A 27,581-nucleotide genomic window follows, 5' to 3' on the forward strand; every position below is an offset into this window, starting at 1 on the left:
GGTCGCCATCACTGTCCTAGAGTATGCTTTTTAAAAATCCTTACCTTCTGCCTTAGAATCAGTACTAAGTATTGATTTTCAGGCAGAAGAGCTTTGAGGGCTAGACAGTTGAAGTTAATTGACTTGCCCAGAGTTATATAGCTAGGAAATGTCTGAGGCCAGATTTAAACCTAGGTCTTCCTGACCCAGGCCTGGCTTTCTATTCATTGTGCTACTGTGATAATTAGATTAAATCTACACTGCCCATCCTTAGATTTAATCACCAAAGGTGAAAACATCTCCATTTTGGGTGGTCTGTAACGCACATGTGCTAGAGTAACAAATCAGAATTTACTGACTGCCTCCTAGGCAGTCCTAAGAAAAGTGTCTGTTGTGATTAGACATGTAAACTAAGAGGAGGCCACAGGAAGTGATGCAAAAGAGGCCCCTTTAAAACTCAGTCAGCTGGGCTCGGGCTTTTGGTTCTTGCTTGGACATGGAGAAGCTCTGGACCTGGGACCCTGAGACCTTGGTGAGACTGCTCTTAAATCTGTCTCTTAGAACTACATGTAGTGAGTGAAGAAGGCTGACTCCTTTAACCTCCCAGGAGCTACTAGTCTCCTGGAGGCTCCCTTGATTGGGAGAAGCCCTTGTGGCTAAACCCCTTGTTAAATTGACTACTAGGCTCTGGCTGGGCCTCTGGAGCCCTGCCAGAGTAAAGCACAGACTTGAATACAATCTTTTACTCTACCCTCTTCTCATTTCCCTACTTCCACTTTCTCCTATATTTTGTAAATAAATCACTAAAATCATTTTGGGGATTGTTAATTATTCAATTCCCTGGCAACCTAACCTTTTAATATTTACCCAATAAAAACCCCCTTTCCCCTTACATTACCTTACTGTTCCAGAGTAGGCTTTAAGATAATGGAAAAGATTGTAGACTTGCCTCACCTAATAAGTTCTTCAGGAAAGTTTTGTTTGTTTTTTTTCAATTAAACATAGAAACAATTTTTGATAGTTGTTTTTAGATATTTTGATAGTTGTTTTTAGATATTTTGAATTGTTAATTCTCTTCCCTCCCCAAACTGGTAAATGGCCCAATACAGGTTATATTAGTGCTTTCATGCAGTACATATTCCCATATTCCCCATTTTGTGACTGAAGACACACATCATATATATACAATATAAAACTTATGAAGGAAATAAAGTGAAGGATGGCATGCTTTGATCTGCAGTCAGATTCCAACAATTCCTTCTTTGGTTGTGGATAGCATATTTTTTAAATCATGAGTCCCTTGGTATTATCTTGTATTATCTTGGAGCTTTGTTTTGCTAGTAATAGTTTAGTACTTCACAGTTGATCATCATACAATATTTTTCTTACTGTATACACTGTTTTCCTGGTTTGACTCACTTCACTTTGCATCAGTTCATATAAGTCTTTCCAGGTTTTTCTGAACTCATCCTGTTCATCATTTCTTATGGAACAGTAGTTTTCCATCTCTAGGAAAGTTTTAAAATGAAACCAAATGAAACAGTGATCAGTATGTGAAACCATATGAAACCAGGACTTAATAAGAAAATGACTAGAGGGAATATGCTAAAGGAATCTGAAGCAGGCTATATATTGCTGGCCTGGGAGAACTCAGAACAAGATGAAGTTAGAGATAGCTCCACCCCCAGCCTTTCATGTATGCCTTAGAGCAGTGTTGGTGAAGGCATGGTATGTGTTCCCCGGCATGCCGGAGAGGGCACTCCCCACTGCGCCTGAGAACAATGTTCACATGCCCCGCCCCTCTACCCAGGAGCCCAATGTGAGCACTTCCTCCCTTCGCTGTTTGAGGTAATGCAAGGGGCTCACAGACAGCTTGAAGGTACAGTTTGGGCACATGATCTCTAAAAGTTTCACCAACACTGCCTTAGAGCCTTCCAGAAGGTTTAAAGTTAGGATTTCTTACATTTTAGAGCTATTCAAGAGGCAGAGCTAGCTTTATACAACACAGTATCTACATAACTTGGAGGCAGGATCAGGATAGGGGATAAGGAATGGTAGAAAGATCATCTCTGAAGTCTGAAATTTATGGGGTCTCTAGTGGCTAGCTTCAGGCCTGAGGAGAAGAGGCTGAGGCAGAAGTTCCTCATAATCTTCCAGGAAGCCAGAAGCCTCTCCTCAGAACCTCTGTAAGGAATAAGCCCAGTAAGTGACTGTGAGAAAGTCAAATAGTGAAACCAGCCCTGTGTTGAACCACCAGGAAACAGAGGCAAAAACCAGGAATTTTAGTAGAGGTTAAATCCTGGACTCATTCCTATTTCTAAGACCAGTTTCCTGTTCTAAACCAGTACTGAAGAATAGAAGCAAGAACCAGCACCTGCTCCAGAAATGTGGCAAGTCTGGGGCAGAGGAAGTGGCATCCATATTACAGAAGAGGCAGGAATACTGAGGGCCTACCTCCAAAATCCAAGAGTAGAAGGAGCAGAGTCCAAAATAAAATACATAGTACAAAGTCCCAATATAGGAATTGAGGTTGGAAGGGTGAGGAAATGGAAGAGAACTCTTAAGTACAGTAAAGAAATACAACAGGTTTAGAGAGAAGGCCAAGAGAACTCCATAAGTACAAGTAGAGCCTCAAAATAATTGACTTGGTCACAAGGACTGTTATGAATGTAAAAAAAAAACAAAAAGCACAAGAAAGTTTGAAATTAGAGTTCTTGAGGGGAAAAATATGCAGGAGACAAAATGGCTTATAACATAAGGTAGAAAATACTGTTTTAAGTAGTGACTCCTTGGGAAGAATGGAGCAAACAACTCAAGTAGGATCTCTAATTCATTTCCTGGATTTTGCCTCAGTTTCCTAATGACTGAACATGGATGCTAGTCTTGGCCCTGCTTCAGTATCCATCTCCTTGCAAGATTATAATCCAGTCGACACTATGCTGCATGTTTAGAGTTTAAAAAAACAAACAAAATAACTCCTGCCCTCAAGGAGCTTACATTGTAATAGTGGAAACAACCATACACATATATAGACTTATTTACAAAACATATATGAAACATCTATTTTAAGGTAACTGAGGAGGAAGACACAAGCAGCTGAAGGAACCAGGAAAGGTGTCTTCCCAGTGAAGGCAGTGTTCAAGTTAAATCTTGAAAGACAGAAAACAGAAGCCAGGAGGGAAAACATTCTAGGCACAGAGAATAGCCTTTGCATAGTGCATAAAGGGGAGGACTATATTAATAAATCTGAAAAGTTAAGAAAGGTTTTAAAGAACTTTTTTTTTTTAATTTAAACCCTTACCTTCCGTCTTAGAGTCAATACTGTGCATTGGTTCCAAGGCAGAAGAGTGGTAAGGATAGGCAATGGGGGTCAAGTGACTTGCCCAGGGTCACACAGCTGGGAAGTGTCTGAGGCCAGATTTGAACCTAAGACCTCCCATCTCTAGACCTGGCTCTCAATCCACTGAGCTACCCAGCTGCCCCCGGTTTTAAAGAACTTTTGATGCCTATCATCCTAAAGGTGATAGGGAGCCACTAGAATTAATTTAGCAGGAGTGATATGTTAAGTAATTCATAGAAGATGAAGAATAATACTCAGATTAGTTGTAATGACCAGTTCTGGTCCTGAGTAACAGATGAAGAAACCTTTTTTAAATAGTGAGCGTTAAAATAGAATGTTGCATACATTGCTAGTTTTTGTGTGGTTGAGTCTTTTTGCCTTTGTATGGCATATTTTTGCCTTAAAATTTGCCACAAAAATTTGTGCCTTTGTAAAGATATGAATAAAATGTTTTGTTTTTAAAGAATAGATCATATTAGGCTAATTTAATTTGCTTTTTTGACAGAGTCAAGTCAATAACCAGAAAGCTGCAGATAATAAGAGTTTGGGGGAACCTTCTATACCATGGCAGCCAATCTGTAAATAAACAAAGAGGCAAAATTCCAACCCAAGACAGGTTTATTGAAAGAGACTGGTGTCCCTCAGTAAAGATGAGTCATCAGATTTTCCTTACAATTTGAGACACCTGAATGAAGGATTTCCATTGGTTATATATCATACTGCTTCCTGTTTTCTGGAAAGATGCACCCCCCAACACACTCCCAGCTAGCCCCTACATGCCCTAGGGCAGTGGTTCCCAAACTTTTTTGGCCTACCGCCCCCTTTCCAGAAAAAATATTACTTAGTCGCCTGGAAATTAATTTTTTTTTTAAATTTTAATAGCAATTAATAGGAAAGATAAATGCACCTGTGGCCATCACCGCTCCCCTGGATCGCTGCAGCACCCACCAGGGGGCGGTAGCGTCCACTTTGGGAATCACTGCCCTAGGGCCTAGGTGGTAAAGAGGAACTGCCTTGTATGGTAAGTCTTCCATCTTCCAGAAGACAGGCAAGCCACATATTCCCCAAAAGACTTCCTTCTCATAGCATAGGTCTTCTACAAACGCCAGGTTACCAGGCACAAACCTTCAGCCAGAGGACTTCCTTTTAACCTTGAACTGGGAGGCTGCTCTATGAGTCACTCCCTTCAGCTTAGGCTACATAGGCTGGGTAGGGCCACACTTTATTGCAAAGTGCTGGCTTTCAGTGAGTTACAAAAAAGGGGAACTTACTACAGAAATTACAGTTAATATGGAGCCATGAAGAAAGCAACTAAATACATTACACTCAGTTTGCTATATAACCTTATGAAACTGCCATAATTATTAATCAACATCTTGATTTAATCAAAAGGTCAAGGATTCTCATTCTTGTCACTACTTAAGGGTCAGGAGGAGGGTAATGAATTGTTGGAGTGAGATCATTTAAGAATGGTTATTTGAGAGACTTTTTGTGATGTTCCTCAAATGAAGACCACCTTGATTTTTTCAGCTCAGCTGATATTTTGATGGATTACTAGAACAGAAGAACATGCCTTTGCTGTTCCTATTTCTCTTGTTTTTGTGATTGTTGAAAGGAATGGGGAAAAAACCTCTCAAGGGATTCTACTTTATAGGGTTGTTGTCAAGAACGTGCTTTGCCAACCTTCAGTTGCATATAAATATAAATAAATGTGAATTATAGTATTTATAAATAAAAACATTTAAAATGGAAATTCCATGAACATCTTTACTTTGTCTTTCCCTTCTTTTCTGCACTTTATATGAACTGATGAACAAGAACTGATATATATAAAATTAGCACTCTTTAAATGATTGTTATAAAATGTTAAAATACATAGGGTTTTCCTTTGAGCACATGCTTTAAATAGTTTGTGGAATTCTATTTTTTCCCTAGGCTTCAGATATGAAGCTTACTAACCAATAAAAAGTTCATACTATTTCTCAATTTTTTGAACCTTATTTTATATGTTAAAAAAATCCTTCCTTAAAACAATTAGTTAGAAATATGTTTGCTAAAAGATCCCAAATTTGTCTTTTAAATTTTAAAATTTGAAACTGTATGCATACACTGAATATTTTTAGAAGTGTGCTGTTTTGAATGTGGATTTTAGGAATATGGCAACTTTTTAAACATCACTGAGTTATTTTAAAGACAAAAATTTTAAATATAATTATGGTACAATATTACTTAAATAATATTGTTCAATAAGTGGAATATTACCTATTTTTAATATTTTATTGACATTTTTATTAATTTCTAAATATAGACCTCTTCTCTCCTACAAATCATTCCTTGCAACAAAGTATAAAAAAAGAAAGCTGGGGGGAAAATAGTAAAGCAAAACTAACCAACATAACAATTTAGTTGCCTTGTTCCACAACCATACATACAACCTCTGAAAGGAGAAAGGTGCATTTCCTTATCTTTTTAGTGAGTGATATTTTGTCAGTAAGTCATTCAAAAAACATTTATTACATGTATACTATTTGCCAGGCACTATCTATCCTAAATTATAAAGATGCATTTTAATTAAATTAATTTACTGTGTAATTTTTGTCCCAAAAGGCTTTTTAAGATCTTTGTAAAAAGTTACCAATGCCTCCAACCTACAGTAATATCCCTTCTTTCTTGACTAGTTAATAAATGAGCATATTATGAGTGCCATTAGAAAGTTTCCTGTTAAACAATTTGTTACAAGTTCTGAACCTTTTAATTTAGGGAGAGTGTTTTTTTTTTCTTATTTATTTTTTAATCTGAATACTTCTAGCTAATAAAAAGTCATTTTTTTTTCACAGACATACAGTTCAGGAGATGATAGATGAGCCAAAAATATGAAATACCCCTCAGTCTCATGTGACTGCCTTCTGCTACTGCTGTAATAATGGCAGAAATGACAGAAAATACTAAGAACCACATGGACTGTCTTTTTAGATTAGCTAAGAGGAATGTGGGTTTACAGGTTTTCTTTGGAAAAACAGATAAAGAAATGTAAGAACTGGTTGTATCATATACCAAGAGGCAACTAAAAGCATCATTTCATGAGACATTTAGTCATTCTATATTTTGCCTTGCCTATGGTAAGAGCAGTAGTCAAACCCTTGTCTTGCAAATTAGGCTAGCTTTAATTTAGTCTAAAAGTTATTGAGACCATTTATTAAATTAGGTTGGTTAATGAGACTTAAAAGAAATTCTAGTCCCCTTCTCTGATTATTTCATGGTTGATTATGAATGGCAACTTAGGCAAGGGGGTTTTGATCAGCTGAGTCAACTCAGTAATCTTAATACCTATTCTTGTTGCATATTCTACTATAATTAAGTACTTATCCTTTTGTTAACTGTCACTAATTTACTAAAGAATGTCTCATTTTTTCCAGTATGTTTCTAAACTACCAGGGGGCTAGTCTGACTCATTCCCCAAAACAATTGCTTACAAATATTTCTCAAAGAACTACTGTGAAAATAATGGCAGTTTACATGCTTTTTGTCTATTGCAGATGTAGAAGAGGTAGAAAAGTTTTGCAAAGAGCTTGTTAGAATTCTAATCATTGTAATATTTTGTGAAGTATGCCCTCTGCTGCTTGCCAAGAGGTATGGTTTTCTCAAGGTGTGGAATGAGTCATGTGTTTATTGAACATAACCAGTATTAATTTGTTTTGATTGACTATAGTTATTTTACAAAGGAGATCTTTATTGAGTGGGAAGCAACAGATGTTTTTTAAAAAAAGACAAGGACATCATTAGAAAAACTGCAATTAAATCAATATGTATTTTGATCTTTGATGTCTTCAGTATAAAGTGTACATACAAGGAAAAATATGTTGGAAACACTGCATATAGTTGTTCAGTAGTGAGGAATGAAAGAGGACAAGCATCTTTGTCTGACAAATAGGTAATTCAGACCCATACACAAAAACTTCAAAGTTAAAATTAGAAGACACTATAAATTGTATTTTGACATAGAGACATAATTTTTTTAAATGTGGAAAAACTCCTGAATCATTTGTCTACACAGTAAGACAAACAATTATTTGTGGAGAAGAAAAACATTAGTACAAAACTATAAAAGAATAAAAATGAAAAAAAGATATGGAGTGCATTCATAATAATTTCACCTTAGTTTACTTGATTTTTAATATTAAACTTGTTTTTTTATTCTTGGCTTAACAGAGACCAAATAAAATGGGCATTTTCATATATATATATTAAAATAAAAAAGGGATTATGCATGAAACTGGTCTTTTATTATTTAGAACTTGCTTTTCTTTTTAAGTATGTAATAAATTCATTGTATTACTTTCATATTATTTCATAGTTGTGCTACTTGTCTGTGATTCTTTCTAGATTAAATTCTCTTTTTTCTGTGCATTCAAAAATGCTTCAGTGACTCTGTTTTTGTTTTTGTTTTGGCAACTCTAATCTTAGCTTCCCTTTTTCTTCCATCAACTCACTCACATTCCCTTTGGCAAAAAAGGGGGGAAAAAACAACTTTTTAACAAGTACAGTTAAGCAAAACAAATTCCCACACTGTGTATGAAAACATATATCTTATCCTGCATTTTGAGTCTCTTTGATGCTGGATTGCATGTTTCACCATCAGCCCTCTGGAATTTTTGACTGGTCTATTGACTTGACCTAATTAAACAAATTAACACTGAAAAATAGAATATGAATGAAGAAAGGATGTGTTGACCCTAATCATATCACAAATCCAAAGTCTAACTAATCTAAGTCAATTGCCCATAGGAGACCAAAAGAACTTAATCACCATCTTGGGCAATGAATAATTGATTCTCAAACATAGATGGCAACCAAGGCGACACTGGTTTTGTGTATAAACTTTTGCTATAAAATGCTAAGAATCATAGAAGGTGACGAGTACTATTGTCTTTTATAATATCAAGGGTCAAAGGGAGGGAAAACAAGTTTTAACACTTGAAGAAGTGTTAAGCCAGGTATGTTATGTGAAACAAAAATTACTATACTTTGAAATAAAAATTTTCCTCTTGTTATCTGTATTTCTTTGCTCTATAGCAGTGATTCCCAAAGTGGGCGCTACTGCCCACCTGGTGGGTGCTGCAGCGATCCGGGGGGCGGTGATGGCCACTGGTGCATTTATCTTTCCTATTAATTGCTATTAAAATTTAAAAAAAATTAGTTTCCAGGGGGCTAAGTAATATTTTTTCTGAAAAGGGGGCAGTGGGCCAAAAAAGGTTGGGAACCACTGTTCTATAGATGATAAAAAAAAAAAAAAAAGAAAACTTAACTGCATCAGTTGATAAAGGTTGGTCCTTTGACTTATTTTAAAATTCCAGTCCTTCAGGTGCTAAGAAAAGTTTTATTAAGATGCCCAATTATAAATCCATTCATACCATGGTCCTTTAAGGGTGAAATTGGAAGAAAGGACAACTAACTTGGGAAATAAAAACCATTTGTGAAAATTTTTATAACTTTTTTCCACACTCAGACCTACAGAAACTTGTTTCCACTCCTTCAATGTTTGAACTCTTAACATCATAGTCCTTGATTTTCTTCATGATGGAATGAATTTGGCACTGAAGAAAACATGAGTAAAAACCAAACATATATACAGTCTGTGCTGGCAGTGGCACAGTTGTGAGAGCATTGAGGGATCGTTTCTCAAGATCTATGAAAGAGACATCTCAAAATATATTGAAGTATATACCAAAGGTAGAGGGAGAAAAAAATCTTGTAAATTATTACAGTATTGCCTAAGAAAGCATCAGTAATTACCTATTTGTACCTACTTTTGTACTTATATTAATTTTTTTTAAAAAGGATAATCAAAACAGGCATCAAGGCCATTTTTGATAAGTGTATTAGAAAACAGCCTTTAATGAGCACAGTAGATTAAGTCTTAACCATCACAAAATTGCCTGAAAGATGTAGAATATACAAGATTTCTCTATTATCTGTATTTGCTTATAAAAGAGCAATTGTTGTAGTAGAGCCAAGTACTGCCTTAAAATCTTTCTTCCATTATTCCAAGCACATCAAAATTATCCAAAGTTCTTTGAAATATATAACAGAAAACTTTGTTCAACCTTTTGATTATTAACATCAGTTGAGGCATAAAACAGATAAATATTTGTCATTGGTAATTATCACTCATGGAAGACAGTGGTCTTGGAAGTGGTCATGGAAGAGGTCAAGTCAGAGGCATTTTCCATAGATCTTGAGGTTTTCCGGAAGCTCTTATTTATGGAAGATACTGCGCAGATCTAAATGAAATTCATAATAACTTAAAAGAATTTGGTCTAATGATCGTCATCGGAAAAACCAATACAAATAATGATATAAAGTTGGATTGACAATGTATAGAGTTTCTCCATCAGCATATTTTTTTGAATAGGCATGGTAAATGGATAGTGAGGTGGGCTCAAAATTGAAGAGGAAACAAGCAGGTTAGTTGGGATGTTACAAAAGTATTATAATGACTCTAAACTTAATGAAAAAAAGAACTATTTTTTCAATATCTTTAATATTTCTGATGTGTGTGTGCACACACATTGCTCCCCCCGCCTTTTTAGCTGTAGGCGTCTCTGTCTTGAACCCATTTTTATTTCTTTACAGTCTCTAATCTCATTAGAACCCATATGTTCAATTATCTCAGTGCAAATAGAGACATCTATCTCTCATCGAGAATACTAGTCCTGCTTTACCAACTCTATTAGACAGTTAGAACTGAGTTTCCTATAGACATCTCAAAGTCAAAATGTGTAAAACAGAACTTATTTTTCCCAAAAAACCCATCCTTTTCCTAACTTCCCTATTTCTCTTGAAGCTAATCTTTCCAGTCATCAAGGTTTAAATTTCATTCATCCTAATGACTTCATATAGCATCACTTCCCTTCCATAAAGATGATTCCCAAATATCCAGTAGTAACCTATTAATTTTTTCCCCTTCTCTAAAAATACTATTTGTTATTATGTTATTATGAAATGGCTCTTTGGGAAGAAGAGAGAAGGAAAGAGTTACTTGGATAACTATGATGACGTAAGAAACATTATTAATAAAGAGAAGAGGAGGTAGCCCAACTTAAATTTTACCATCATCTTACCTGATATTCCTAGGTGGGAGTGACTAAAATCAGGAATAGTAGTGCTATAATTTGTTCATCGTGTAAAGTATAGCTATCAGTGTTTGCACTTTGTCTCTCTAGTTCACTAACATTGTCTATAAGTCCTTGAGGGCAGGCACTGGGTCATCTAAAATATGTATCTTTTCATGCTTAATATTGTTTGATAGACATATAGACCCTTAACATTTGTTGAATGGTTAACTGCTTGCTACGTTGCCTAGTTCCCTACAAGAGCCATTTAATCCCTTGCCCTCAATTTTTCTTATCTTTCTGATAAAAAGAATTATCTAACTAAATGATTTCTATGCCTCGGATTTTCTTCCTCCTTACCATTACTTTCTGCTGTCCTTGGTTTCCTTCTACCTTCTGTAAGAAGCTTTTCTGGGTCCTCTGAAATGTCCTTCTCTCTAAGATTTTCTCCAATTTATTCTGTATATGCCTTCTTTGTACATAGTTGTTTGCATGTTGGCTTCACCATTAGACTGTGAACTCCTTTTGAGAGGAGAATCTATATTTTTTCCTTTTGTTGTAACCTTAGCATTTAGCACAATGCCTGGCACACAGTAGACATTTAATAAATGCTTGTTGACATGATTTGTATTGACTCTCAAGGTCCCCTCCATTTCTAAAATTGTACTTATCTGACTGCCTAAAAACAATGAAATGACCAAAAGCCACAAATGAGAGCAGAAAGAATCTAGACCAGTGATGGTGAACCTTTTAAAGATGGTGTGCTGGACCCTGCCCCCATCCCACCCACCCCTAGACTTAGTGTCATGCCTGCTTCCCCCCCAATGGCATGCCATACTCCTCAGCCCCTTTGAATGTTGGATGCACCCTGCCCCCACCCTTACCCCACACAGGGGTGAGAGAAAGTGCTCCCATTGGGCTGCTGGGCAGAGGAGGTAGATGAAGTGAGGAATGTCCTCAGCATGTGTAGAGAGGGTGAGGGGAGTGCCACGATCTCTCTGCAGGTGGAGAGGGGGAGGAAAGCAGCTCTGCCTGAATCTCTTTGCTTTTCTAGTAATGAACTCTGGGTTGGGAGAGGGCAGCCACGTGCCCACAGAGAATGCTCTGCATGCCATCTTTGGCACCCATGCCATAGGTTCACCATCACTGATTTAGATAATAAATAATTTTAATTATTCGTCACTGAATGATCAAGTTGGATGTATATTTTTAAAAACACTATCAGTGAATTAAAAGGTTAGGCACCTTGATTTTTTGGTCCCTTTCTGCTCTGAGATTTTGGAATTCTGCTGTATAAATAAGTTTATTGAGTTCCTTTCAAGTGTTTATAGTTGTAAAATGTTCTCATTAGAATTATCTCCAAAAAGCTTTTAGAAACGTACTTAGATGTTAGACAGATTTTTATCCTGTCCACTTAACAAGTATGTGATTAATTTGGGCTTACCTACCATGTGTATATAGTAACAATGTTAAAATGTTGAATGTTGCTACAAATCGTTTTGACTTCTTGCTGTTACAGACAAAACTTACCTGGGGCCCCTACTTATGGTTTTACATGCTTCGTGCTGCCACATCAACCCTTTCAGGTATTGCTTTAATATTTAAATACTGTGAATAGCAGGTAACTCTAGCAACATTGATTTAGTGAACCATAATACAGGGACAGAAATGAAGAAAAGAGTGTAATCAGAAACAACCTCTCTCCAACATCTGCCTATTTTTACAACTTTAAACTGCTAAACCATACCCCTTTCTCATCTATCATTTCCTCACCTACCAATGATATCTTAATGGCTAACTTTGCTTGCTTATCCTTATTCTTTTTAAATAATCCTTATTCTTTTTGTTCTCTGAGCTCTTTATGCCATAATTGACTGCCTCCTCCTGAACATTTTCTCTTCCCTTGGCTTTCATGACATTGTTACCTTCTTGCCCTATTCCTAATTTTCTGCCTATTCCTTCTCATTCTAATTTGCCATATCATCATCCATATTCTATTCCTTTCTCTCATGTATTCGTAGAAAGAATCAGACTCTGCTTAGGACACTCCTGACTTTTCTTCCAAGCTTCATATTTTGGTTATCTCATTAACTCTCATAGGTTCAGTTACTATCTTATGAATATGACTCTCCAAACTATGTATATAATACTGTTCTTTCTCTTAAATTCTATCATGCATCATTAACTGTCCACTCTTCCCTGAAGACAAGAACTGTTTCATTTTATCTGTGAATATCCAGTGCCTGGAATATAGTAAGCACTTAATAAATGCTTGTTGATTGATATCTCTACTTACATGATCTCATAGGCATCTCAAAATCAATTAACTTCCCTATTCCCTAGACTTGCCCTTCCTATAGACTTCTCTGTTTCCTTTATTCACTCAGTTTTTCATCTTTGGAGTCATTCTTCACGTTTCCATGTTCTCTCCATTTACTCAGATGTCTCATCTCATTAATTCTGTTCCTGCAGTATTTTTTGCTTCTATCTCCCATCTCTCAACTCTTATAGCCATTATCACCTCTTGTTTCAATTCAATGGAAAAACGTCTTATTATTACCCCATGTTTTCACACATCACCTGTGAACCCTTTCTTGTGACAAATAAAAACAATTAAGCCAATATATCCAATGCAGTATCTACATCTAAAAATTTATACAGAATTATATCTTAGTAAACCCTCCCTCTCCACTTTTCTGCCATAATGGGAAACTGGGAGACCTCTATTTCATTGTCTGACTCTGAGAGCTTCATTAAATTTTCAGTTATTCAGAGTTCAATTTGATTTAGAGATTTAGAGAACATTTACATCATTTTGGTACTTGGATGGGCAGCAACATATTACTTTCTTGGAGTTGTCTGTTTTACTTTGTCATTTCAGAAAAATCTTCCCATGTTTTCCTGACTTCCTATTATTCATTATTTTTTTCTATTCACTAATTTTTACTATATTCCATTTAATTTGTTGTATCATAGATTTCTAGTAATTCTCTAATGATTGGCACCCATTTTATATGCAGTTCTTTGCTACCATAGACTGTTAATAGTTTGATATGTATTAGATCTTTGGCTTTTTTATTTCTTTGGGGCACTTCCCCAGATAGAATAATAAGATTGTTGCATATGGACAGTATAATTACTTTGCATTATTTTAAACTGTTGTCTAGAATGATTAGACTCTGCCAATAGTACATTTGACTTCCTTACCTCCCACAGCCCCTCCAATAGTGGTTATTACCATTTTTTGGTCATCTTTGCCAATTGGCTTGGTGTGAGGTAAGAGTTGTTTTAGTTTGTATTTATCTTATTATTATTAGTGTGAAACTTCTTTTCATGTAGCCATTTAGCAGTTCTTTTGAAAACTTCATATCCTTTAGCCACTAATCTAATAGGGAACATGTCTTGATATTATGTTTTCTTGTCACTTTCTTATGTAGTTTGCATATTGGAGTTTCATCAGCTATATTTGATTGCAGATATTTTTCCTACTTTTCCATTTATCTTATTCCATTTTTTATTATTTATTAAAAATATTTTAATTGTATGTAGCCAAAATTATGTCTTTTATCTTTTATGACATCTTCAATCCATCCCTAATTGGCTTTACGGATTCTATCATTAGCAATATTATGAAAGATATATGATCTTGTTCTATTCTGTTTTTATGGTGTGACGTTTTAGATTTAGGTCACGTAACCATTTTGATATATAGTGGTAATTGTGTGATTGGTCTAAATTTTTGCTAGCTTGCTTTCTAGTTTTCTTAAAAGTTCTTATCAAAAAGGCAGTCCGTCTATTAATTGAGGTTCTTGACTTTATCAAAAACTAAGCTTCTTGTTTTATATATTTCTGGATTTTGCTAACCTAGCGTAATCTATTTTTCTGTTTTTTAATTTCAGTCAGGGTATTGCAATAGCATTCTAATCAGCCAATAAAACGTGTTAAGTTCTTTGAAGGTAAAGACTATTTCACTTTTGTATTTTGTATCTAGCAACTAGCATAGTGCTTAGCACATTGTAGGCTATTAATAAATGCTTATTGGTCTCCCTGATTCTAATCTCTCACTAGTCTATCATTCACACAGTTGCCAACTGATATTCCTAAAACCTGTTCCTCCCTAAGAATCTTAGTGGTTCCTGTTTCTATGAGGGTAAAATTTTTTAAAATGCTTATGTTGGCATTTAAATCCTTCTCAGTCTGGCTCCAGGCATCTTTTCCAAACTTATTTTTGCATTGCTCTCCTCCAAGCAATCTACATTCTAACTATACTTGCCTTCTTATTCTTCCCACATATAGCAGTCCATCTTTGATCTGCATGCCAGAAATGTATTTCCCACTCATAAAAGAATCTAAATATGTTAGAGATTTTACCTCTTTCTAATTATTTTTTTTTATTGCTTTATATATACATTCTATGTCTAGTCTCCTATAGTACAAAAGGTCCTTTGAGGACAGGAATGCCTTTGTTGTGTCTTTGTATTCCTAGCACCTTGCCTTGCACACAGTATGTATTTAATAAATTCTTATTTTATTGCATTCTTAAAATTTTGACCTCTAGAGTTAATAAAAGTACTGTAACGTCCATATCACACTCCATTTATGAACCTATCTGCTTTCTGTTGGATTTTGACTTAAATTACTCTTTTTATTGTGCTAAACTGTCTCTTCTTAGATTTGAATTATATTCTCTTCATACTTGCTTATCAGCTATTATATTTCATTGACATTACATTTAAATGAAGATAAGGTTAGAAAAATTATAGTTATGAAATATCTTTGATTTCTCTGCAGCATTTGACAGCTCTAACTATTCCTTCTGGATAACTGGCCATTTCCCTTGACTTCCAAAATAACACATTCTTCCAGTTCTATTCATATCTCTCCATCTGTTTCTTCTTTTTCTTTCACTGATTCTTCAACTTCTTACTACTCTTTAAGGTGAGGTTTTCTCCAAGGTTCTGTATTTGGTCCTTTTTGTATTCTCACTATATTTTCTCCTTTAGTAATTTCATCCATTCTTCTGACTTTACATAGCATCATTTCCAAGCAGATAATTCCCAACTATCTAGCAGTAACCTCTCTCCCAAGTTCCCTGGAGGCTTACATTTCCAACTATCTACATATGTCCCCCAAACCATATCTACATATAGTTTGTCCTATTTACACCTCAAACTCAGCATAGCTCATCAGTTACTTAATCATCTGGTCTCCCATGCTCAAAACTTTACTTAATTTTTTTCTCCACCTCTCTAGTTTCAAAGCTCTAAGGGATTAATTTCCATCTGCTCTCTCCTTTCTATTTGTACTAACAGCTTAGTACAGGTCCTTATTACCTACCACCCTGCTAGACTAATAGCAATAGCCTTTTTTAAAAACCCTTACCTTCTGTCTTAGAACTGATACTAAGTTTCAGTCCCAAGGCAGAATACCAGTAAAGTCTAGGCAAATGTGGTTAAGTGACTTGCACAGGATCATATAGCTAGGATGTACCTGAAGACATATTTGAACCCGGACCTGCCATCCCCAGCCCTGATCTACTGAGCTACTAGTTGCCTTGCAATAGCCACTTAACATAATTTCCTGCCTCTACTCTTCCCAGTTCACCTATCCCACGCACTGCTACCAAACAAATTTTCCTTAAACATTAAATCTGTTTCTGTGCTCCCTATTACATAGCCAAAATGGTTTATTAGTTGCCCCTGAGACATATACAACATTTTCCCATGTTAATACATTTGATTACATCCTTAAGAAATTCCATGTGGGTAAAGTTGTCTTATTTAAACTTTTTACCTCACCTCCCTCTTATCTTACTCTGTACACAGTAAATAGTTACTAAAATGTTTGTTGAATTAAAAATTAAAGTTCAAGTTTTTATTCAGAATTTTCTTATATTTTAAATTTTGTACCCTCAGTGTGCGACTTCCTTGGAGAGAAGATTGCATCACTTCTGGGTGTCAGCACCCCAAAGTACCAATATGCCATTGATGAGTATTACCGGATGAAGAAAGAGGTGTGTCTCTCTTTATTGCTTATATTTTTTTTAATTCAAGGTTTATATGGATATCAGTTAACTTTCACCTATATTTTTAAAAAGCCATCTCATTTGCACTAGGAATATCATCCCAGAATTAGTGATTTCTCTTTCAGACACAAATTTACTATATTTTCATGCTTTTTTTTTTTTTAACCCTTACCTTCTGTCTTAGAACCAGTATTGGTTCTAAGACAGAAGAGTGGTAAGGGCTAGGCAATGGGGGTTAAGTGACTTGCCCAGGGTCACATACCTAGAAAGTATCTGAGGTCAGATTTGAACCCAGGACTTCCTATCTTTGGGCCTGACTCTTAATCCACTGAGCCACCTAACTGCCCCTATTTTTATGCCTTTGACCATAATTTCACTCTTAACTATTCAGATCTGTTCTGTAATTTAAAAATATCACAGAAGCTTAGAGGATGTTTACTCTTTTGAACTAGCTCTGAAATTTCTAATGTTTGCCCTTTTCTGATATACATAATAAGTTAGCAGCATGACATTGAAGAGAAGAGCCCTGGCATTGGAGTTAAACATGACTTTGAATTCTGCCTTTCACACTTATTAGTTACATAACCAGTGGCCACCCTCTATGCTTTTCTTGCTGTTCCTTACACATGATATATGTATCTGTACCTTTGTACAGGTTGTCCCCTCATGCCTGGAATGTTCTCTTTCCTCACCTCTGCATTTTGCATCCATTCTGTCTTTTAAACTTAGCTTCAATTTTACCTTATACTGGAAACCTTTTCTGATCCTTATTCCCTAGCTGGTGGTATCCCCCTAATTATTTTGTACTTATAGTGTATATAATTATATGTGTATTTATATTGTGTCCTCTGATAGGATGTAAGCTATTTCAGGGTAGAAACTGTTTCATTTTTGTCTTTGTACCACTAGCACCTATAATGGTGCCTGGCACATGTAAGTGCTTTGTTGACTGATATCTCTGAAGCTCATTTTCCTCATCTGTGAAGTTGGGGTAAGAATATCTGTAATATCTTCCCTCTCAGGATTACTATGAGGCTTAAATAAGTTAATTATGAAAAATGCTTTGCAAACCTTAAGTTGCTATATAAATGCCAGTTATTATTAGTGTACATATAAACTTTATGAGGCAATCAGAATATTTTCTTCACTTAATGAAAGTCTGAAATACTACATAGCTAGCACGAAAGGTTAAGTATCATTTCAAAAAGTTCACAGTTTTGCTTATGAAACACTTTAAGACAGAGAACACTAAATTGAGAATCCTGTTGTGAACAAATTGTTTAACTTTTTACTCACTCAGTTTCTTCATTCATTAATATTTTGACTCTATGCTATCAAGATAGTTATATGCCTTCTATTTTTGAAGATAGCAAACCTTTTGAGCCTTCTTATCCATCTTATAGGCAGCTTTGTGGCACAGAAGATAGATTGACTTGGAATCAGGAACACCATGGTTCAAATCTAGCCTAAGACACCAATTGTTTGACTTTTGGCAGGCCACTTAAACTTGCCCAGTAAATAAGCATTTATCAACCTGAGTTTGCCCCTGGTAAAATGGAGGTAATAATAGCAGCAGGGTTATTGAGAGGATAAAATGAGATAATGTGAACAGAGCTTTGTAAACCTTAAAGTACTGTTATAAATGCCAGCTTTATCCTCCTCCTCCTTCTCTTGTTCGTATTTGCAAATCCACAGAATGCCATAATTACCTCCATACTTTTATACTTCTGCTTCTTCAGTCTCACTGACAAACTTATTCTTCACCCACATTTGTGAACTTGAACCTCTCTTTTATTCTAATCTGTCTCCTTTACTCTTGCTTCTCTTGCTTACTTATTTGATCTTGCATTAATGGGTCACAGCCACCTCTCTGATTCACTTGGGTGTCAGAAAACCTGAATTTGTATCTCCGATGTATTGTTATTTGCTTTGGCAAGTCAGTCTCTAAGTTTCTGTTTAACTTTGAAGCAGATAAGTGATGCAGTGGATAGAGTGTTGGGTCTGCAGGCAGGAACATTTATCTTTCCGAAATCATAGCTAGCTGTTTGCCTTAATTTCCTAATCCATAGAATGAGCTGGAAAAGGATCACTAATATATTTTCCAAGAAAACCTCAAATGGGGTCACAAAGAGTCGAAAATAGCTGAAAACAACTGAAATAAATAAAATTGAAAGGATAGTACTTTTTCCTATGTACTTTGCAGAAGTATTGTAAAGATAATGCTTTTAAAATGTTAGGTGTTATTATTGCCAATCTAAAATCCTTCACTTTTGCCTATCCACAGCCCTGGATACCTGGCCTCCCCTCTCTCCCTCTTTACACTTCTCTACACAGTTCCATACTGGTGAATGTTGAAGGTGAAATCTGAAATAAATTTCTTTTCATTCACAGTAAATGTACAGTAGGACCCTATATCCACAGGGTAACCATTCCAAAATCTGCCTTGGATGGCTGAAACCACAGATATAAGCAAACACCTGCTGATCCCATATATATGTATTTTCTCTCCCTACTTACCCCTTGCTTCCTTTAAAACCCCATTCAAGCATCGCCTTGATTCCCCAAGCAGCTAATTCTTTTTCCATTTAAGTTATCTAGTATTTATTTTTAGTCAGTCAACTAGGCCAATGGTTCCCAAACTTTTTTGGCCTACCGCCCCCTTTCCAGAAAAAATAGTACTTAGCGCCCTCTGTCATATACTGTCACCGCCCCCTTACAGTTATTTATTGCCCCCAAATGCACCTGTGGCCATCACCGCCTCCCTGGATTGCTGCAGCACCCACCAGGGGGCCGTGGCACCCACTTTGGAAATCACTGAACTAGGCACTTTGCTAAGTGCAGGGTATACAAAATGAAATAATCAGGGAACTTATAATTTAATAAAAGAAAATAACATCTATGCATATAAGTAGGTATAGAATATAATCAAAACAAATACAAGGAAGTTTTGGAAGCATGCACAAGCAACCAAGGTAGATGGAGACAAAAGAAACCAAGGATTCCAAGATGGTGTGGTTTGGAATTAATTAGATAATTGAGGCCATTTGCCCTGAGCTCATTCATTTCCCTTTCTGTTCTCTTCAAATTGATGTTCTCTAATATCTCTTTCTTCAGTAGATAGAGTGAAAAACTGAATTAAAATATAGTCTCAGACACCTAATAGTGTGTGACATCAAGCAAGTCACTTAAATTCTATCTGCCTTAGTTTCCTCAGTTGTAAAGTAAGGATAAAAATAGCACCTGCCTCATGCGTTGCTGTGAGGATCAAATAAGAATAATTGTAAAAGTTCCTAAGCACAGTACCAGACACATATTAAGTGCTTAATCAATGCCCAGTTCCTTCTTCCTTTCCTCCAAACTCTGTTAATAAGATGGCTCTTGTCTTTGTCAAGCCCAACCCCTTTACATGCTCCTCAGATATTTCCCCTAACTTTCTTTAAAAGATTCCTCTCTGTCATTCTTCCCTCACATCCCATCCCCTACTCTTAATCTTTACTCTGTATCTCCTGGTTCCTTTTCTGCTATCAAAAACATTGAAATCTCTCCACCCTTAAAAAAAATTTTTACTAGGCCCTCAAGACCATCCCCTCAAGCTCTTGCCTGTATCTTACCTCTTTTGAGCTAAACTCTTTGAAAAAGCTGCCTCTACCCATTGCCTCTTCTTCTCTCACTATCTTATAAAGCTTCTGTTATCTTATTCCAACCTTATCAACCAAGAGTAATTACCAATAATCTCTTAATTGCCAGATCTTACCGTCTTTTCTCAATCTTCATATTTCTTCACACTTCTGTAGCATTTGTCATTACTGATTGCTTTCTTCTCCTAGGTCCTCTACTTAATTATCAAACTGGTTTTCCTGTAGTCCAGGTCTGACCATATTATTCCCCTCCCCCTCAGCAAACTCCAGTGGTTCCCTATCACCTGTATGATTAAATATAAAATCCTCTGTTTCACTTTTAAAGCCTTTCATAATCTACTTCCTTCTTACCTTTCAGGTCTTCATGCATTTTACTCCTCTAATGACATTAGCCTCCTTGCTTTTTGTCAAACAAATGTCACTCCATTTCCTAACTTTATGTATCTTCACTGGGTAGCATTCAGACCAAGAGTTCTGTTCCTTATCTCTGTCTCCTAACTTACTTGAAATCTCCGCTAAAATCCCAGTTTATGTAGGAAGATTTTTTTGGTCCTCCTTAATGTTAGTGTCTGCTCTGCAATTACCTCTAAATTATCTTTTTCATCATTTGTAGATAGTTGTTTTCATGTTGTCTTCCTGATTAGATTGTGAATTTGTTGAGGGCAGAGACTGTTTTTGCCATTCTTTGTATTCCTCTATCTTAGCACCAATCCCGGTACACAGATGGTTTTTTCTTTTTTGTTGTTGTTGCTGTTATTTTATCATTTATATACACCGTAATTATGGGCAAACCCCAAAGCTGTCTTGGGTCCTCTTCCTTCTTTATGCTTTCTTTATTGGTGACCTCTCTAGGCTTCATGGATTAAATTACTTCTGTGCAGATTATTCCCAGATTATATATCCAGCCCTAATTTTTCTCCCAAGTTCTCTACTGCAACAGTCTGTTGAACATTTCAGACCAGATGAACTGGAGACACCTCAAATTCAACATGTTCACTCATAGTGTTCATATTCCCATTCATTCTCTGTACCTTTCCCCTACCAAAAGCTATTCATCCCTCTCCCAGTGATTTATTTCTCTCAAGAGCACCACCATTCTTGTCAAGGTTGCCATTCTAGCAACTTTGCCATTATCCTTGACTCTTCATTTTTCCCCACCCTAATTCCCTTCAATTAATTTCCCAACCCTGCTGCTTCTATATCTGCAACATTTCATTTTATCTGCTCACTATCTTAATACTTCTAGTCCAGACAATTGCATTTGCCTCTAAATTGATCTCGTTTCCTCAGGGCACTCCCAATTCTACAGGTCTATCCTCCACATAGCTGCCAAAGTCTAAATCTGACTATATCACTCCACTACTTAGTACTACAGGGAGTAGTTGCCTCTTGTTGTGAGGAAAATTAGTAATTAATTAAGTATTAAGGTGGGATCTAGCTGGAAGGGCTGGAGCTGGAGAATTCCAAGATGGAATGAAGGAGCAGGAAGGGGCTTATGCTCTGAGAGAGACTCCATTAGTGGTTGGCACAAACTGTTGTTAGCCCTGGGAGATCTCAGAATTAAGGACACCCTGCATCCTGATTTCCCTGGGATCCTGAGTGGTGGTGGCATCTAGCAGGTGGACAAGAACAACAGAGCAGCACCAGGTGGAGGAGGAGTTTGAGATCTGGTGGACAGCATCTCAAGCACACTCGCTCTACTTGGATACCATGGACCACCTTGGCTTTTGGCATCCTGAGATCATCTGTAGATTACCATGAGAAACCCTCAAAGCCACCCACAGGCCCTTTAGCTGTGCTGGTCAAACCTGGCTGGAACCAGGTTTGAAGCAGCCCCCCAGAGACTCCTGAACAGCTCCTTTATGCCCAGCCTGGCCTTGGTCAATTAGTATTAGAGAAGTTAAGTCCTCCCCCTTGCCCTGTGGTTTTGCCCATTAGGTTTTAGTGTAGAAACTCCTATCCCATCCTTTTAGTTTCTCATAATTAAAAACTGTTAAAACCTTTTACCTTGCCTGCTGGTTTCAAAGACTCTGGTCTAGTGGTGAAAGTTGGCCAGCAGCCATTTTTGTCAGTTAGCAGCAGCTTAGCTGTGTACTCTGGTCTCCCTAACCTGGTCCTGTCTCTCCTTCAACCCAGTGTGTGTACCCACAACCATTTAGATTATATTTTAACATCCCTGGTGCCCATCTTTTTTACACTCTAGAATTAAATAGCAAATCCAGCTTTTAAAGCCCTTCAAAACCTGCCCTCCGGCCTCATTACATATGATTTACCTTTCCTTACTCTTCAGGCCAGACTCTCCTTGCTCTTCCTCATGCACTTGCTGTTATCTACTTAAGTGCCTTTGCTTTGGCCACGTCCTCAAGCTTAAAATGTACTCAACTCCTCACCTTCACCTCATAGAACTCTTCTTGTTCTCATAGAGTTCTTCTTGCAAGACTCGGGTAAAGGAGCTTTTCCTGATCTCAATTGCTTATACTTTTTCCTCTTTAATTACCCTGTATTTATATATGTACATGATATCTCTTCCCCAGTAGAAAGGACTATTTCATTTTTTTTCTTTGTAGACCCAGTATCTCCTGTGGAGTTTAATAAATGATTGTTGATTCATTCCTAGCATGGAGTAAACAGCCAGTGCAAAAGACACCAGATGCTAGATAGAGCATTGTGTTAACAGCATGCAGGTCAGTATGGTTGGACTATAGAGCAAGCAGAGAGTAACAATATATCTAAAAAACCTGAAAAGGTAGAAAAGTTTTTGAAAACTTTAACTGCCAACAGAGGAATTTCTGTTTGATCTTAGAGGAAGTAAGGAACCACTGGAGTTTGTTGAATGGAGAGGTAATACGACAAGATCTCTGTGTAAAGAAAATCCCTTTGGTAGTTATGTGGAGAATGACCCTGGGGTTAGGACAGGCTTGAGATAGGGACACTAAATAGATAATTACAGTAGTTAGGGCTAAAAGGATTAAGGATCTAACTTAGGGTGGTGGAAAGAAGGTGGCATAGATATGAAAGATGTGGAGATAGAAATGACAGACTTTAGCAACCAATTTAGCTATTTGGAGTAAAAGAAAATGAAGATTTGGAGATAATGCCTATAAGAGATTGAAAGAATGGTGGTGTCCTTTACAGAAACAGAAAGGTCTGGAAGAAGTATGGGTTTAGGGGAAAATATACTTCTTTTTTGGATGTCTCAAGTTTATATATCAGGGACATCTGGTTTGAAAAATCCCAAAGGCAGCTCATAATTGACAATCATACACAGTCCTTAAACACCTTCTATGTGCCAGGCACTATGCTAGACAGTGCAGATATAATTCTAAAGAGTATAATAATCTTTTCTTTCAAGGAGCTTAAAAGTATTGGGAAGACAGAAATACATATGTAAATATATGTAAAATAAACAAATATATTACATGTAAGACTTTAGGAGAAAACCTCAGCTGGATATATGTCTGGGAATCTGCACAGAATGATAATTGAATCCACTGGAGCCAATGAGGTTACCAAAAAAAGAATGTAGAGAGAAAAGAGAAGAGGGCATAGGATAGAGCATTGGAACAGACTTAGGAAACAGTTTCTACCAGGTACTGATTGTTAAATTTTCCATTGAACTTTTATAGCTGGGAAATAGGTAAAGATTAGAAGTGTTTTGAGGAAGATAAGATTAGTTGTAGATTAGGTATTAAGATGTGTCTAACAGGGAAGGAGCTGGAGCTGGGAATTCCAGGATGGAATGAGGCAGCAGGAAGAAGTGACTTGTGCTCTGGGAAGGACTCCATTAGGGGTTAACACAAACTGTGATTAGCCCTGGGAGAACTCTTAGTATCATGGTAGGTGGGGGGAGCTGGGTCTCAGTGAGAAAATGAAAGGGGCATGAAAGATCGAAAAAATGAAGGGAAATTTCTTAATTACAGATTGGGAATTGCAGAAGACCTAGTGAAAAGGGGCAGTGCAGTATGGGTGAGGTAGATGGGTCTGAGAGTAGGAGCAACAGGGGTTAGAAAGCAGGGGTTTGCTCCTCAGGTGAGGTTAGGACAGTAGAAATGAGGGAGGTTACCAGAATTCAAGAGTGACTCTAGATTTTATCATTGGATGAGAGGAGCATTGATAATGAAGGCAGATGTGAACTTTAACTCTGGTCTGGTCTTGCATGCTTTGGGCTGAAAGGCAGGACAGTTGGCCTGTATATTTTATATTATTTATATATGTATGTTTCCTCCCAAAATGTAGTGTAAGCATTTGAAGACAGGGACTTTCACTTTTGTCTTTAAGTATAATGGCTGCTACTGGCATGCTATAGTGTTGGATTTGGAATCAGAAAGATTTCAATTTAAATGCTTACTAGCTCTGTGACTCAGGGCATATCAGTTAACCTCAATTTCCTCATTTATAAAATGAAGATGAGGCAGCTAGGTGGCACAGTAGATAGAGTGCTGGATATGCAATCAGAAAGACTCCTCTTCCTGAGTTCAGATCTGGACCAGACACTTACTAGCTGTATCCAGTATCTTTGCCACAAGAAAAGCCCAGATAGGGACACAAAAGAATCAGACAGGACTAAATGATAAAAAAAAAATGAAGAAAACAGCACCTACTACTATATAGTACAGGACTATTGTAAGATCAAATAAGGTAACTTACATTATGTGGCCTTCTGTCTCTATGTCTATTTTACAATCTCATTTTCCCATGAAGTTAACCTAATCTGATTGCTGATGACTCCTTGTTTGGTATTGCCAATGCTGCTGACCTCTCTTCCCATCTCCAGTCTTATCTTCTGTCTTTTAGAATGTTGCTACTGCTACTCATATGAGAACATCAACAGTATATTCACAATTTATCTCAAAAAACTGACTCCTTTGATTCTAGCACCTGAGATTTCTTGTTTTTTTTTTTTTAATGTCTCAAAATTATTCTTCTCTCCTTTACCCCTCCCATTAGGCCACTTACCAAATTCTATTTACTTCTCTATATTATCTCAGGAATTTTCCCCCTTCCTATTCTTTCCATTGCTATTTCTAGAATACTTATATTCAATAACACCACCCTGGGCTGCTTCCTCAACTACTGCCAGGTTATTCTTCCTTGTACATAAATCTACTTTACTACAGTGTTGAAAACTCATCAATGGTAACTTCTTACGTATGGAAGACAAGTGTCCTTAGCCTGGCTTTCATTGCTCTTCATAATCCAGTACCCCTTTCTTGGTGGTTCTCTCTTCCTTCTGCCTTTCATATTAATCATGCTTCAGTCATCCTAAATTCCATCATACGTTATTTTTCAGGTTTGTTCATGTCATTCTTTGTGAAATTGTACTGATCATTCATCTGACTCAAATTTAACCTCAGTCAAGCACCTACTATGTGCTAGGCACTATGTAAGTTCTGGTGGGTATTGGGATGTCCTGACTTGCACATGAATTGGATACGAGTACAGAGAACTAAACAGTATCCATTCACAAGGACTTTACATGCTAATGGGAGAGACTAGTATTTATGGAAGTATATTCAGAAAAACTCCCACAAAAAAAGTAACCAACTACAAAGTAGTTGTGAGATTGTGGTAAAGAGGAGAGGCATTCATGGTCCTGTTAGAAAAAGAGGTCAGTTTGGCTAAATTAAAGAGTGTGAGAGGAGGAGTAATGTCCAATGAAACTAGAAAAGGTAAGCCTATAAAAGCAAACATTCTTATCTGATACTAGAAGCAATAGGGAGCCCTAGAGTGGATCAGAACTTTTCCTGAACCAAGCATGGAATTTCCTTTGAAGGAAGAGAACAAACATTTATTAATCAACTACTATGTGCCTGGCACTGTGCTAAGACCTTGACAAATATCTCATTTGATCCTCAAAACAATCCTGGAAGATACATACTATCCATATTTTACATTTGAGGGAAACTGAGGAAGGCAAAGGTAACTTGCCCAAGGTTACATAATCAGAAAGTCTTTTACTTCACAAAACATTTTGTCCTTTCAAGTTCACTCCCTCCAAGTTTATTACTCAATCCAGATTTTGTGACTACATAAATGTCATGTTTTGAGTATAGGGTCCATATTGCCTGATCCAGTGTTTTGCAAGTAAGTGTATCATAAGGAATTGTTGAATGAATCCTTGAAAGCCTTGTCCCTTGCTCTCAAGTACCTTGCAAGATAACCCCAGCTTTAGTAATTTCTCTTTATAACCTATATTTTTTTATTTTTGGCCTAGTTGAACGATTCAGAGAAAACATCTCACCATTAAATTTCCATGGTATTTAATTGTATTTTCTCTTAGGAGGAAGAGGAAGAAGAAGAAAATCGAATGTCCGAAGAGGCAGAAAGACAGTATCAGGAACAGAAGACGCTTCAGACAGATTCCACTGTTCAGACAGACCAGCCAGAAACTTTGGCATCAAGTTCATTTGTGAACCTGAATTTTGAAATGGATGGAGACTGTGAAGCACCTATTGAAAATAAACAAAGCCTAACCACAACTTAGAATAAAAACAACTTAACAAATTTTAAACACCAAGGTATTTTTTTTAACCCAGGGAAACTTACAGTGGTTATTTGGTTATTTGTATTTAAAGTTTTATTGAATTCCCCTTTAGCAGCTTCAGGTTGCCTCTTAAAGTACAAAATCTATCTAGTAAAAAGTTTTCTTTCAAACAAAGACTTGCTTACAGGCATGAGAAGACTAGAGCTGAAGCTTAGATCTATATAAAAGCAGTAAAAGATCTTTTGGCTAAATGTCTCATGACAGTCAAAAAAAACATGTAATTTTATGTTTATAAAACTGGGTGAGTATATGGAAAATGAAACTGTACTGACATTAAAATTTCAAAACAAAGTAAGATTTTTAAAAATATTTTCTAATTTGTAGCCATATTTATGTTGACTGGTTTTATACTAAGATGTCTTTCCTCGGTGCTTAAAATTTGGTCTTGTGAAACAAGATGGACAACATTTTTTATTGTTAGTTTAGAAAAATGTGTATTCCGATTAGTCATGGAAAATGATTCAAGAAGAATGGAATTGTTCAATTCTGTTCTTTTCAAATTAACTTTTAATTTGTAATATAAATTTTAGTTTATTTAGACCTCTTTAATCTTGACTTTTTCTTAATAGTGAGATTAAGGCCCAAATAAAATTTTTACCCATTTTCAGTTTTTAAAATCCTTTTTATAGCAGCTATAAAAATCCAGTTAGCAACTGAATAATTTACAGAGTATATTCAAATTAAATAGATATAAAAATTGCTCAAAAAGATTCCTACTTTTGGCAATGAAGTTTTTGCCTTTATCATTCTTTGTTTTCTAGTGGATAAAACGAAGTGTGATAAGTATTTCAAAATAGCATGTTATTTGCAAACCTTACAATAATATTGTTATTTTTAAAAATGAGCTCAAATGTACACAGGTATGACATTTGTTTGTGATGGCCACTTGTAACATTAAGCAGTATAGGGGCAAGAAAGAATCAGAGGAATGTTTTAGAAGTGC

The 27,581-nt window shown here is 36.4% G+C and overlaps 1 protein-coding gene across 1 annotated transcript in view; it reads left to right on the plus strand.

The window, feature by feature from the left end:
• The window catches only part of FAM177A1 (family with sequence similarity 177 member A1), a 40,041-nt gene extending 12,947 nt beyond the window's left edge, over nt 1–27,094 (plus strand). Inside the window, exons 3-5 of the mRNA XM_044664760.1 lie at nt 11,951–12,017; nt 16,347–16,444; nt 26,375–27,094. Of these exons, the coding sequence (XP_044520695.1) occupies nt 11,951–12,017; nt 16,347–16,444; nt 26,375–26,578 (369 nt within the window). The 3' untranslated portion in view covers nt 26,579–27,094. The remainder of the gene's footprint in view (nt 1–11,950; nt 12,018–16,346; nt 16,445–26,374) is intronic.
• Nucleotides 27,095–27,581: the final 487 nt, after the last annotated feature.

The sequence above is a fragment of the Gracilinanus agilis genome, chromosome 2 (assembly GCF_016433145.1).
Source record: "Gracilinanus agilis isolate LMUSP501 chromosome 2, AgileGrace, whole genome shotgun sequence".
In the NCBI taxonomy this organism is placed as follows: Eukaryota; Metazoa; Chordata; class Mammalia; order Didelphimorphia; family Didelphidae; genus Gracilinanus; species Gracilinanus agilis.